The sequence below is a fragment of the Sinohyriopsis cumingii genome, chromosome 2 (assembly GCF_028554795.1).
Source record: "Sinohyriopsis cumingii isolate HCF-2022 chromosome 2, ASM2855479v2, whole genome shotgun sequence".
NCBI classification, from domain to species: domain Eukaryota; kingdom Metazoa; phylum Mollusca; class Bivalvia; order Unionida; family Unionidae; genus Sinohyriopsis; species Sinohyriopsis cumingii.
Genome location: NC_142962.1, coordinates 58,010,806 through 58,026,686, shown reverse-complemented (window position 1 = coordinate 58,026,686; position 15,881 = coordinate 58,010,806). Strand labels below are relative to the sequence as shown.

General features: G+C 37.7%; 1 protein-coding gene across 2 annotated transcripts in view; it reads left to right on the top strand.

Annotated features, from left to right (window-relative positions):
* Positions 1 to 15,881, top strand: part of LOC149804941 (kynurenine 3-monooxygenase-like) — a 106,016-nt gene that overhangs the window by 79,426 nt on the left and 10,709 nt on the right. For both annotated transcript variants that reach the window (XM_089946039.1, XM_089946033.1), the window contains exon 13: positions 3,017 to 3,076. In XM_089946039.1, coding sequence (XP_089802165.1) covers positions 3,017 to 3,076 — 60 coding nt within the window. The remainder of the gene's footprint in view (positions 1 to 3,016; positions 3,077 to 15,881) is intronic.

Here is a 15,881-nt window from a genome sequence, read left to right as displayed (position 1 = left end):
CTCATGTTGCAAAGGTAGATAGATTTATAGGACTTTTTTTTTGTTATAGACACCTACTGATGTTGCAAAGGTAGATAGATTTATAGGATTTTTTTTTGTTATGTTGATACATTTTTTAAACCTATGTATGTACATTCTGGAGTTCCTAAGGGGCCATCCATTTAGTAATACACATGGAGGGGGATAACCCAAATGCATATGCTTGCATCTGTGTTTTTTTACTGATAATATATGTAAGCATAGGAAATGTGGGGTGGGGGTGAAACCTCAATAATAATTTGTCTAATGCATAACATGTTCAACTGGGTTCAGTCGGCATTTGAATTTAGCGGACACTAGACGAACTGTTTAAAGTTACGCAGCTTATTTCTTTGATGCAGCTAGACATTCAACGTTGGTGGACTGTTTTATTAAACATGTTAATAATATTAATCCTTTGTGGTTTCTGCATGGATTAAATATAGGAAGTTCTGTAGAATTTGGAGGGGGTGCATCAAGCGTACATATGCAGGTGGGAGGGTTGTAAAATAGGTATGCATGTGCACTGGGAGGGGTCAAGCTTTGCCAGACTTTTGCGAATGTACTAAATGGATGGCCCCTAACTAATGAGGCTAAGTTTTACCAGTTTCATTTAGTTATAGGAAACCTGTTTCAAGAAAACTCAGCATCTTCAATAACAAAAATTCACATGTAGGATCCTCAGCTCAGAATTTAAATTGTATTCAGTCTGTTTCAAAATATTGTTATACTGGTAGTTCATACAGAAAACATTCTTAATTTTAACATTTAACGTTTTATGCATATCAATATTTTTTATAACTCCAGGTGCATGATTTTATCTAATATTTGTAATTATTCATGGCTGCAAATTGTACAGATTATCATTAGTTAGATTTTTCATATGCGAGTAGGGATTTGTTTTAGGAATATTTAGAGCGTAAAATTACATAGGATCTATAAATAGCTTACATACGTGTTGACATTTACTAATAATAATCTTAATAAAAAGACTTAATGATGTCTTTGGGTTAATTTCTTATTAGCTGATGGGGTTTGGATGGTTCTAGAAGAATTCAATGACTTCCTATCTGTTGGGCTTGGTCAGCTGAATAGGCAATTTCAAAATAAATTTAGTAAGATCTGTCAATTGGGGTATGTTGTGAAATATAATCTTAGTATAAGGTATATAGCAGAGAACTGAGCAGTCAGATTCATTCCTATTTTGAAGTCATTCTCATTTATTGTATTCCTGTTGTAAGTCTGCAGATGTTCATTTATGTTGTACTTGGATATTATTTGAGAAGGAAAATGTTTGAACTGTTCAGTGAAAATAGAAAGTGCTCATTATTTGCACTATGCTATTAATCTGGAACTATTGTGAATTATTCAAAAGAGTTCTGGATGTCAATTTGACAATGTCACAATTCTTGGTGGACCAGTACATTTCTGGTTTTGAAATTTATATGGAACATTTAGTTTTTTCGACTTTCATAGAGTTAACTTTATCAGGAATATTGTGGATTCACTTAATAATACTTCAAGTTCTTTCACATTTTCATTTGTAACTTTGATAATTTAATTAAGTTTTATAAAACTTAAATTGACAACTTGTTGGTTTTGCTTCATTTTGTTAGTTAATGACCATGGAGTCATAATAAATGAAATTAAATAGGCTTTAAAATGAATATCAGAGACTTTCAGAAAAGATTTTCAGGTATTGCCAATTCTTTTCTACATGTGTTGCTCCAAATTGTATTGATTTGTTTGGTTTCTATAAGGTCTAGAATTTTGAGAACCAAAGTGAGGTTTTCTGTTTGTAAAGGCAAGTTATTCTTGATGTCCAAAAATTAAAATACTGTTAAAGAGTCATTTGTTGACAAAAACCAAGAAAATTATTAACCATGAAAATAAAGAAATTTTAAGTATTTTAAAATAACAATGGACATCTTTTATTAAAATGTTTATTGAATTATATCTGGAATAAAATGCATGACATGTTAGGTAATAAAACCCGTAATTATTGACCTAGAGAGTATAGGAAAATTGTTATGATTTTGTATATGTTCCTGCTCTGTAATATAGGGTTGGAAGGGGGTGGTGGTGGCAGTGATATAACTGTTGCTATGTCCATCTGTCTGCCCCATAACGTTTCCTTTTCTGGAGCATAGCTCTCAGTCTGTTCAAGATATTTCAACCAAACTTGGTTATGTGTCAAGGAAGTGACATAGAGGTGCATTTCATTACTTAGAATTTTTAACATTACAATTTATTTTTGCATAAATAGTACATAAATTGTGGCATCTTGGCCACAGGGTACAGGCATAAGTGGTGTGAAAACTGGTTTCTTGGCCAGGGGTCCTAGCATAATTAGTATAAAATTTGTGACTTTTAGACCACAGGGTACTAGCGTAATTAGTATAAAAATTGTAGCTTCTGGACCACAGGGCACTAGCGTAATTAGTATACAAATTGTAGCTTCTAGACCGTAGGGTACTAGCATAATTAGTATACAAAATGTAGCTTCTAGAGCACAGGGTACTAGCATAATTAGTATACAAATTATAATTTCTAGACCACAGGGTACTAGCATAATTAGTATAAAAATTATGGCTTCTTATCAACAGGTACTGGAATAATTAGTATTAAAATTGTGGTTTCATGGTCACAGGTACTACATATAGCAAAATTAGTATAAAAATTGGCTTCTTGGCTATAGGTACAAGCATAATTAGTCTAAAAATTGGCTTCTTGGCTATATATATATATATATATATATATATATATATATATATATATATATATATATATATATATATATATATATTGGTATAATTAGTATAAAAATTTGGAGTTTTGGACCATATGTAGTTTTAGTGTGAGTCTTCACATATGCAGGGAGCTAGTGGGATATATCACCTCAGTGTCTATTATTGACACCTTACATGACTATTTTGTTTCATCAAATTCGAGATTGCTTTAATTTTACTCAAAGAAGTTTCTGATGACAATTTTTCAGGTTGCTTTCACAAGAACAAGGTATCATGAATGCATCCTTAAGAGACAGTGGCAAGACAAGGTAAGATAATGATCATCTGCGCAGTTTTCTTGATAAAACTTTGACAACTTTGGTCTGGAAGAGATTGCCTTGTGCACACAGCATACATCATGCTTGCATGGTCTGGAAGAGATTGCCTTGTGTACAGTGTGCATCATGCCTTGCATGGACTGGAAGAGATTGCCTTGTGTACAGTGTGCATCATGCCTTGCATGGACTGGAGGAGATTGCCTTGTGTACATCATGCTTACATGGGCTGGAGGAGATTGCCTTATACATAATGCATCTTGTTTAAATGGTCTGGAGGAATTGCCTTGTGTACACAGCACGCATCTTTGCTTGCATGGACAGAATGAATTGCCTCATATTTACCCAGCATGCCTCATGCTTAAGTAGTCCTCAGGACCCTGATTAGGCTGGAGTAATTGCCGTGTGTACCCATCATGCATCTTGCTGGTATGATTTTCAAGAATTGCTTTACTTGCATAATGCAAACATACCACTATCATTTTCTCACATGTATTAATGAAACACGATACTGACAGATCATTCTTGTGTTACAGCAAGTACATTATTATTATTATTATTATTATTTAATGTGGCATTTTCATTTTTATTTTTGAAAAATTTTCACTTTTATGAACTTTTCAGATCTTTTGTATGTTATGTGTATTCTAAAATGGCACCAGTACAGTGGAACAAAAAGCCTTTCAATAGCAGTAATAAATTACCTGCAACTATTGCATTGCTTGTATTTCCAGGATGCAAAGTCCCATGGCTAAGCTACATAATTATAATTGGTTCCTTTGTCCTATTAATATGTAAGGTTATGGAACTGAGAAAAGATCCATGTCCCAGTCTGATGCCAGCGTCATAATCCACATCCTGTTTACTACCCTCTTTTCTTGGATATATGGTACATGAGCAGACATGTTTTATTTAACTTAAAAATTGCATTTGCTTTTGGTTTCCAAACATATTTTCAGCAATTCACTTATAATTTGCGTTATTCAAGTTAGTCTCCCCCCCCACCTTGTGGGTCAAGAATGTTCTCAGACTTCTATGATTCAGAAGTCTAAAAAGACCCAAAGATCCCTGACATTGATATGATGTCATCAGTGCTGGTGAAGAATCAATCCTGCATCCTTCTCTTGGTTTCCTGCTGTAAGGTCCATTCATTTGTAACTTATGTTAACTCTCCAGTGGCCACAACAGTCATGCTTTAGCGATCTACTCAACCTTTTGGTAGACACAGCTGAGGAGATTACTAGAGGAGACACCTTTTATCACAGTCACACATCCTCCACATTCCTGCTTGGCTCATTTTAATTGATCAATCCAATATGACCAGTTTTCTGGCCAGGTTGCTAATTACATTGTCCAGGGTAAGAGGCAGTCCACTTCCTGGGTTTAGTGGAGAATTTTAGGAGATTGGTAATGTGTGTTCCTAGCTGTTCCTCTTTGAAGTGACAAACTTGTCATTCTTTTTGAGGAGAGAGAATATTTGGTATCTGTATTTAAAGAGCTTAGGATGGCCCTTTCAGATGCACTCAGGTTCTTTAGCAGTCTCACCATTGGCTTGGATCCTCATCTTTGTGATCTCATCAGATATTTTGAGCTTCAGAGATAGCTTCTCTCATTAATGCCTAGAAGGAATATCTCATGTTGTTTGAGTATTGTCAAAACCCTCCTTTTAAAAATCTCACTTGTTGTTGTGGTCGCTTTAGCCTCAGTGACAAAGAGGAGCAAGCTTGATTACAGTAGAAATACATATACTTGCCAGCCTGGGTGTATAATGTAAGCCTAATTAGCTATGTAATATCACTTGACAGTAAACGTAATCAGACATTCCACACTGGATTAGAACTGATACACACCAACAGCTGGGAAACATACTCTCAGGGCAGTCTTGACTCCCCTTCCTAGCTGTATTGATGTCTTGTATTTAATAGTCAGAATGCCTTCTGTGGTATTCTTCAATAACAAATAACATTACATGGTGGTAGCGATAAAATCACAGAATTGAAATTATCAGAGTTGAAAATAGCTTCATTTCAATTTACAAATCTGGACAAATTTGACTTTTCAAGACCTGAAAGTTGGGAAAAGTGGTTGCAGTGCTTTGAATGCTTTCATCAAGTGTCAGTACTTGGTGAAAAAGAGGAAGAAATTCAAGTAAATACCTTGATTTATTCCATGGGAAGTGAGGCTGATGACATTTTGTCTTCATTCAACCTGACAGGAAGATCAAAAGAAGTGGAAGCCTGTCACAGATTCGTGCGATATTTCATTCCAAAGAGGAATGTAATTTTTGAAAGGGCAAAATTTAATCAAAGAAAACAGGAAGAGGGAGAAACAGTGGACAGTTTTGTTACAGCTGTCTATGTGTTAGCAGATAATTGTAATTTTGGGCCACTACATGATGAAATGATTAGAGATAGACTTGTAGTTGGACTGCGAGATTCAAAACTGTAAGAAAAGTTGCAGTTAGATGCAAATCTAACTCTAGAGTCTGCCATTAGTCAAGCACAACAAAATGAGGCTGTGAAAAAGCAACAATCAACTATACGAGCAACTGGAGAATAAATGACTGCAATGGATGCAGTAAAATTGTCTTCACTGAAATGTGGGGAACAGAAACCTAAAATCCCAAAAGTTCAGCAGAATAGTGTCATCAGAAAAGGATGCATGAGATGTGGACAGAAAGTTAATCATTCTCGAGACCAGTGTCCAGCAAGAGAAGCAGAATGCTACAAGTGTAAGAAAAGGGGACACTTTGCAAATTGCTATCTGTCAGAATCAGCAGTTCGCACAGTAGAATTGAGAGCAGAACCTGGATTTCTAGGGACTATTAAAACAAAGAAGGATCAGTCATGGATAACGTGTGTGGTGAGATTGAACAATGCTTCACATTTATTCAAGATTGATACTGGAGCTGCTGTGACTAATTCCTGAGAAGTATTTACGAAAACCAAAAACTATCAAAGTCTGATCAAAAATATATGGACCTGGAAACTTAAGGTGCTGGGAAAATTTACATGTGGACTGGAATCGAACAATGTGTTCAGTATACAAGACATATTTGTTGTAAAGGGACTGAACTGGGCACTCTTGGGCAGGCCTGTGATTCAGGTTCTCAAAATTATTGAACAGGTAAATATATCCTCAGTAAATGCCTCAGATAAAAACTCACAAAATGCAAGCAAAATACATGATTTTAAAAAAATCCATAAATTTAGATAGGCATTATCATGAGAAATTCCCAATTTACTTAAAGGTCTAGGGAAAACAAAATGGTTCTATAATATAACAAAAATGCCAAGCCTTATGCCTTATCTACCCCAAGAAAGGTTCCTACCCTTTATTGAATAAAGTTCAAGGAGAGTTGGATGGAATGGAAAAAAGTGGGTATTATTTCAAAAGTAGTTGAGCCCTCTGAGTAGTGTGTGGCAATGGTTGTTCTGAAACCAAACAGTATGGTAAGAATTTGCATGGATCTAACTAAACTGAATGAATCAGTTAAAAGAGAGAACCACCCACTACCATCAGTTAAAGAATCCCTTGCAAAACTAGCACATGCAATTTCATTAAGCTTGATGCAAACTCAGGCTTTTGGCAGATAAACCTGTCAGAAGATTCATACCGCCTTACAACTTTAATTACTCCTTTTGGTAGGTTTTATTTTAATCGCCTTCCATTTGGAATCAGTACCGCACCTGAAATTTTTCAGAAAAGGATGTCAGAACTCTGGAGCAACATGGAGGAAAACTGTCAAATGAACAATGTTCTTGTTTTTGGGGAAACGCAGAAACAGCATGACGAAAGACTAGAAATAGTAATGAAATCACTTCAAAAGGCCGGCATCACTTTGAACACTGAAAATTGTGAATTTTCGAGACCATCCATTAGGTTTTCTGGGCATGTTATTGAAGAAAATGGTTGCCAACCTGATCCAGAAAAAGTCAAAGCTATAACTGAAATGGAAACTCCAAAATGCATAACAGAGATAAGACAATTTCTTGGTATGGCAAATCAGCTTGGCAAATTTAGTCCAAATTTGGCAGAAAAATCAAAATCATTACGTGAGCTTTTGAAAGGTAAAAACTGATGGGTCCAGCTCAAAAACAGCCTTTTAGAGATATCAAGCAATAAATAATATCTTCACCAACTTTAGCACATTATGATCCAAATAGAGAAATAGTTGTATCTGTAGATGTATCTTCGTTTAGACTGGGTGCTGCGCTACGGCAGAAGCATGGTAGCACTCTGAGACCAGTGGCGTTCGCATTGCGAAGTATGTCAGAAACTGATCAACACTATGCTCAAATATAAAAAGAGGCCCTTGCAATCACTTGGGCTTGTGAATGCTTCAGTAGCTATTTAATTGGGTCACAATTCAAACTTGAAACTGACCATAAGCCAGTAGTACTACTAATGAGCACAAAAATCTTGGGGGATTTACTCCTATAATTCAACGCTTTAGAATGCGTTTGATGAAATTCAACTTTTGTATAGTTCATGTTGCTGACAAAAATCTATTAACTGCTGATGCTCTATCCAGAGCACCTTTAACTTTTCACTCTGAGAGTGACAGAATTTCAGGCTGAAAAAAATGCCTATGTTGATTTCATATTTAACAATTTGCCTGCATCAAATACTTAAACGAATAAAGTCTGAAAATCGAAATAATTCAATTTGCAAACAACTTGTACAATTCTGTGAAAAGAGGTCGCCAGAGAAATCTGCTATTGACGGAAAACTTCAATCCTACTGGGCAGATAGAGGTGAATTTACAATTCAAAATTGTCTTTTAATGAAAGGTTCATGCCTGGTTGTACCAGAATCACTTTAAAAGAAATCCTAGAGATAATTCACCAAGGCATAGTTAAATGCAGAGAGCGTGGCAAAACGTTGGTTGGGTGGAAAGGACTAAGTACTCAGCTAGAACACTTGGTCAAGTCTTGCCAAAATTGCATTGAAAACTCAAGAGATCAAGCTGAACCAATGATACCAAATGAATTTCACGATACATCAAAATAGCAAAATTGCAAGGCACAGGTTCAAAAGCAATTGTCAATCATCTCAAATCAATCTTTGCCTGACATGGTAAAACAGAATTATTAGTTTCAGATAATGCTCTGCAATACACATTTGCAATACTCAAAGAATTTGCGACAAATTATGGATTCAGGCATATTACAAGTAGTCCAAAATATCCACAGAGCAATAGTCTCACTGAAAGAGCTGTTCAAACAACTAAAAGAATGCTTAAAAAAGCAAACAATCCTTACATAGCTCTTTTAACATATTGCATAATGACATTACCAAGTACAACCCTACTGAATTATTGAAAATTACAAACTACTCTGCCAGTGGCATCAAACAACTTAGAGCTGAAATGGCCAGATTTAATGAAACTGAAGAAGTAAGATAACTATCAAAAGCAAAGTCAAAAGAGAAATTACGATCATCGACATCATGCCCAAAATATGAAAAAACTTCAGGTAGGGAATAAAGTATGGATTAAAGATAATTTTTCTTCAGGAATTATTTAAATCTGAGGCATTTACACCTCATTCATACATGGTAGTAAGTGATGAGGTAGAGATACGGCGTAAAAGGAGAAATTTAATTCCCATGCCTACTGCATTAATGGAACCTCTCAGAGTGACGGTTTCAAACCCAAATACTTTGACTGACTCAAATGAAAGCAAAGCAGTGCCAACCAGTCAAAATGGGTATTTCACACTTTCGGGAAGATTGTCGAAACCACCTGAGAGACTGAACTTGAAAAAATAAAAATGAAGCTGATGTAGCTTGTTTAGAAATGTGATCATCAGATCACGTTTCATTTTAATGTAAACTTCTCAAGAGGGGTGATGTAATGTAAGCCTTAATCTAATTAGCTTTGTAATATTACTTGAAGTAAAAGTAAGCAGATATCCCACACTGGACTAGAACTGATACACACCAACAGCTGGTTTATGTTATATATTCACTTAGGTTTATGTTCCATGGAAATATACTTTCAGGGCAGTCTTGACTCCCTTTCCAAGCTGTATTGATACCTTGTATTTAATAAATAGTACAGAACACTTTCATTCTGCAGTTATTCTTCAATAACAAATAACATCACAGGTGACTGCTCAAGAACCAGCATCCTTCATTAGTTCCACTTCCTAGTGAAATGGATATAATCAGGATAGGTCTTTTGCCCAGCAATAAGGTTTTATTTTACTTCTCTAATGGGAGTAGGAAAGATAGGACATGGTTCTTCCTCCATATAAAAGGTTCCTTGCATATTTTGGTGAATTGTCACAACAATTGAGAGAGCTTATCAGTCCATCACTAAGCAGGATCTTACCCAAGAAGATAGAGCTATTGCCACTTGTTTGGCCAAACTGAATAATTTATCCTTGGATGATGTTGGAGCTGCCTTTATTTCCTCATTTTACTACTCTTTTCTTTGGCACTCCCTGCCAAAGTAATTTTGTTGTTGGGCCCGATTGTAATGGCGCATCGCATGGCTCAACATTCTACTAGCTCTGCAATAAGGGGAAGTGACATATTTTTATTTTATGCATTCAGCCTGTCTGCTAACTCATAAATTTAGCTATGCAGTAGTGGCAAATAATGTATTACTGCTATTAAAATGTACCACCTATACTCACTTATAAGTTTAGTCAAACTTCAAACAAAAAAGATTGATCTGCTGTAACATAACGCACCCGCAGATCAGGGTCTGTGTTGTTTGTTCTGTTGATTACTCCTCACAAACTGCACAGTTTGCAGTTGGACTTGTGAGTAGATATGGTAGTTATTTTGTATGTGTCGATGGGGGAACTAATTTTAATAATGCAATACTGACCTGCTACTACTGCAAAGATTCCATCTTCCCACCCAACTTTCATGTCCTGTCCCCTGGGTCAGAAGTAAAGAGGATAGTAAACAGGATGTGGACAACTCGTACATATCTTATGTTCTTTTGCATCATACAAAGTTGTCCAAGACTCCATAATTGTTACCTTGTTTTTCTAAGTCTATTAGAATCAAGCATGAACCTTTTTAGTGGTAATATTATTGATTGTCTAGAGAAATAATCATGATACAGTTTTTTTTTAGTCAAAATGAGGGCATCTTCATCAGCAAAGGGTCATTAATCCAAGTTTTCCCATGCTGACCCATGACATATATAGTTAGCAGAAAGGGACACACCATTGGTACTGATAACTGCATCTTTGCTAGCCTTTGTCATCAATCCACTTTGTTCCACACCATCCATTGGCAGAAAGAGACACACCGTTTGTCATGATGAATGCATCTTTGTTAGCCTTTGTCATCAATCCACATTAACCCATGGCATGTATAACTAGCAGAAGGAGACACTCTTGGACCTGATGAATGCATGTTTACTAGCCTTTGTCATCAATCCACATGGCATGTATAACTAGCAGAAAGAGATACTATTGACCCCAATGAATGTGCATTTACTAGCCTTTGTCATCAATCTACATGGCATGTATAACTAGCAGAAAGAGACACACTCTTGGCCCTGATGAATGTGTTTTCTAGCCTTTGTCATCAGTCCACATGGCATGTATAACTAGCAGAAAGAGACACACTCTTGGCCCTGATGAATGTGTGTTTACTAGCCTTTGTCATCAATCTACATGGCATGTATAACTAGCAGAAAGAGACACACTCTTGGCCCTGATGAATGTGTGATTACTAACCTTTGTCATCAACCTACATGGCATGTATAACTAGCAGAAAGAGACACACTCTTGGCCCTGATGAATGTGTGTTTACTAGCCCTTGTCATCAATCTACATGGCATGTATAACTAGCAGAAAGAGACACTATTGACTCTGATGAATGTGCGTTTACTAGCCTTTGTCATCAATCTACATGGCATGTATAAGTAGCAGAAAGAGACACACTCTTGGCCCTGATGAATGTGTTTTCTAGCCTTTGTCATCAGTCCACATGGCATGTATAACTAGCAGAAAGAGACACACTCTTGGCCCTGATGAATGTGTGTTTACTAGCCTTTGTCATCAATCCACATGGCATGTATAAGTAGCAGAAAGAGACACTCTTGGCCCTGATGAATGTGTTTTCTAGCCTTTGTCATCAATCCACATGGCATGTATAACTAGCAGAAAGAGACACTCTTGGACCTGATGAATGCATGTTTACTAGCCTTTGTCATCAATCCACATGGCATGTATAACTAGCAGAAAGAGACACTCTAAGCCCTGATGAATGTGTGATTACTATCCTTTGTCATCAATCTACATGGCATGTATAAGTAGCAGAAAGAGACACACTCTTGGCCCTGATGAATGTGTTTTCTAGCCTTTGTCATCAGTCCACATGGCATGTATAACTAGCAGAAAGAGACACACTCTTGGCCCTGATGAATGTGTGTTTACTAGCCTTTGTCATCAATCTACATGGCATGTATAACTAGCAGAAAGAGACACACTCTTGGCCCTGATGAATGTGTGATTACTAACCTTTGTCATCAACCTACATGGCATGTATAACTAGCAGAAAGAGACACACTCTTGGCCCTGATGAATGTGTGTTTACTAGCCCTTGTCATCAATCTACATGGCATGTATAACTAGCAGAAAGAGACACTATTGACTCTGATGAATGTGCGTTTACTAGCCTTTGTCATCAATCTACATGGCATGTATAAGTAGCAGAAAGAGACACACTCTTGGCCCTGATGAATGTGTTTTCTAGCCTTTGTCATCAGTCCACATGGCATGTATAACTAGCAGAAAGAGACACACTCTTGGCCCTGATGAATGTGTGTTTACTAGCCTTTGTCATCAATCCACATGGCATGTATAAGTAGCAGAAAGAGACACTCTTGGCCCTGATGAATGTGTTTTCTAGCCTTTGTCATCAATCCACATGGCATGTATAACTAGCAGAAAGAGACACTCTTGGACCTGATGAATGCATGTTTACTAGCCTTTGTCATCAATCCACATGGCATGTATAACTAGCAGAAAGAGACACTCTAAGCCCTGATGAATGTGTGATTACTATCCTTTGTCATCAATCTACATGGCATGTATAAGTAGCAGAAAGAGACACACTCTTGGCCCTGATGAATGTGTGATTACTAGTCTTTGTCATCAACCTACATGGCATGTGTAGCAGAAAGAGCCACTCTTGGCCCTGATGAATGTGTGATTACTAGCCTTTGTCATCAATCTACATGGCATGTATAACTAGCAGAAAGAGACACACTCTTGGCCCTGATGAATGTGTGTTTACTAGCCTTTGTCATCAATCTACATGGCATGTATAACTAGCAGAAAGAGACACTATTGACCCTGATGAATGTGCATTTACTAGCCTTTGTCATCAATCTACATGGCATGTATAACTAGCAGAAAGAGACACACTCTTGGCCCTGATGAATGTGTGTTTACTAGCCTTTGTCATCAATCTACATGGCATGTATAAGTAGCAGAAAGAGACACTCTTGGCCCTGATGAATGTGTGATTACTAGTCTTTGTCATCAACCTACATGGCATGTGTAGCAGAAAGAGCCACTCTTGGCCCTGATGAATGTGTGATTACTAGCCTTTGTCATCAATCTACATGGCATGTATAACTAGCAGAAAGAGACACACTCTTGGCCCTGATGAATGTGTGTTTACTAGCCTTTGTCATCAATCTACATGGCATGTATAACTAGCAGAAAGAGACACACTCTTGGCCCTGATGAATGTGTGTTTACTAGCCTTTGTCATCAATCTACATGGCATGTATAGCTAGCAGAAAGAGACACTATTGACTCTGATGAATGTGCGTTTACTAGCCTTTGTCGTCAATCTACATGGCATGTATAACTAGCAGAAAGAGACACACTCTTGGCCCTGATGAATGTGTTTTCTAGCCTTTGTCATCAATCCACATGGCATGTATAACTAGCAGAAAGAGACACACTCTTGGCCCTGATGAATGTGTGTTTACTAGCCTTTGTCATCAATCCACATGGCATGTATAAGTAGCAGAAAGAGACACTCTTGGCCCTGATGAATGTGTTTTCTAGCCTTTGTCATCAATCCACATGGCATGTATAACTAGCAGAAAGAGACACTCTTGGACGTGATGAATGCATGTTTACTAGCCTTTGTCATCAATCCACATGGCATGTATAACTAGCAGAAAGAGACACTCTAAGCCCTGATGAATGTGTGATTACTATCCTTTGTCATCAATCTACATGGCATGTATAAGTAGCAGAAAGAGACACACTCTTGGCCCTGATGAATGTGTGATTACTAGCCTTTGTCATCAACCTACATGGCATGTGTAGCAGAAAGAGCCACTCTTGGCCCTGATGAATGTGTGATTACTAGCCTTTGTCATCAATCTACATGGCATGTATAACTAGCAGAAAGAGACACACTCTTGGCCCTGATGAATTTGTGATTACTAGCCTTTGTCATCAACCTACATGGCATGTGTAGCAGAAAGAGCCACTCTTGGCCCTGATGAATGTGTGATTACTATCCTTTGTCATCAATCTACATGGCATGTATAAGTAGCAGAAAGAGACACACTCTTGGCCCTGATGAATGTGTGATTACTAGCCTTTGTCATCAACCTACATGGCATGTGTAGCAGAAAGAGCCACTCTTGGCCCAGATGAATGTGTGTTTACTAGCCTTTGTCATCAATCTACATTGCATGTATAACTAGCAGAAAGAGACACACTCTTGGCCCTGATGAATGTGTTTTCTAGCCTTTGTCATCAATCCACATGGCATGTATAATTAGCAAAAAGAGACACACTCTTGCCCTGATGAATGTGTGTTTACTAGCCTTTGTCATCAATCCACATGGCATGTATAACTAGCAGAAAGAGACACTCTTGGACCTGATGAATGTGTTTTCTAGCCTTTGTCGTCAATCCACATGGCATGTATAGCTAGCAGAAAGAGACACACTCTTGGGCCTGATGAATGTGTGTTTACTAGCCTTTGTCATCAATCTACATGGCATGTATAAGTAGCAGAAAGAGACACACTCTAGGCCCTGATGAATGTGTGATTACTAGCCTTTGTCATCAATCTACATGGCATGTATAACTAGCAGATAGAGACACACTCTTGGCCCTGATGAATGTGTGATTGCTAGCCTTTGTCGTCAATCTACATGGCATGTATAAGTAGCAGAAAGAGACACTCTTGGCCCTGATGAATGTGTGATTACTAGCCTTTGTCATCAATCTACATGGCATGTATAAGTAGCAGAAAGAGGCACTCTTGGCCCTGATGAATGTGTGATTGCTAGCCTTTGTCATCAATCTACATGGCATGTATAGGTAGCAGAAAGAGCCACTCTTGGCCCTGATGAATGTGTGATTACTATCCTTTGTCATCAATCTACATGGCATGTATAAGTAGCAGAAAGAGACACACTCTTGGCCCTGATGAATGTCTGATTACTAACCTTTGTCATCAACCTACATGGCATGTATAACTAGCACAAAGAGACACACTCTTGACCCTGAATAATGTGTTTTCTAGCCTTTGTCATCAATCTACATGGCATGTATAACTAGCAGAAAGAGACACTATTGACTCTGATGAATGTGCGTTTACTAGCCTTTGTCATCAATCTACATGGCATGTATAACTAGCAGAAAGAGACACTCTTGGCCCTGATGAATGTGTTTTCTAGCCTTTGTCATCAATCCACATGGCATGTATAACTAGCAGAAGGAGACACTCTTGGACCTGATGAATGCATGTTTACTAGCCTTTGTCATCAATCCACATGGCATGTATAACTAGCAGAAAGAGACACTCTTGGCCCTGATGAATGTGTTTTCTAGCCTTTGTCATCAATCCACATGGCATGTATAGCTAGCAGAAAGAGACACTATTGGCCCTGATGAATGTGTGTTTAATAGCCTTTGTCATCAATCCACATGGCATGTATAACTAGCAGAAAGAGACACACTCTTGGCCCTGATGAATGTGTTTTCTAGCCTTTGTCATCAATCCCATGGCATGTATAATTAGCAAAAAGAGACACACTCTTGCCCTGATGAATGTGTGTTTACTAGCCTTTGTCATCAATCCACATGGCATGTATAACTAGCAGAAATAGACACTCTTGGCCCTGATGAATGTGTTTTCTAGCCTTTGTCGTCAATCCACATGGCATGTATAACTAGCAGAAAGAGACACACTCTTGGGCCTGATGAATGTGTGTTTACTAGCCTTTGTCATCAATCTACATGGCATGTATAACTAGCAGAAAGAGACACACTCTAGGCCCTGATGAATGTGTGATTACTAGCCTTTGTCATCAATCTACATGGCATGTGTAACTAGCAGATAGAGACACACTCTTGGCCCTGATGAATGTGTGATTGCTAACCTTTGTCGTCAATCTACGTGGCATGTATAAGTAGCAGAAAGAGACACTCTTGGCCCTGATGAATGTGTGATTACTAGCCTTTGTCATCAATCTACATGGCATGTATAAGTAGCAGAAAGAGACACTCTTGGCCCTGATGAATGTGTGATTGCTAGCCTTTGTCATCAATCTACATGGCATGTATAGGTAGCAGAAAGAGACACTCTTGGCCCTGATGAATGTGTGATTACTAGCCTTTGTCATCAATCTACATGGCATGTATAACTAGCAGAAAGAGACACACTCTTGGCCCTGATGAATGTGTTTTCTAGGCTTTGTCATCAATCCACATGGCATGTATAATTAGCAAAAAGAGACACACTCTTGCCCTGATGAATGTGTGTTTACTAGCCTTTGTCATCA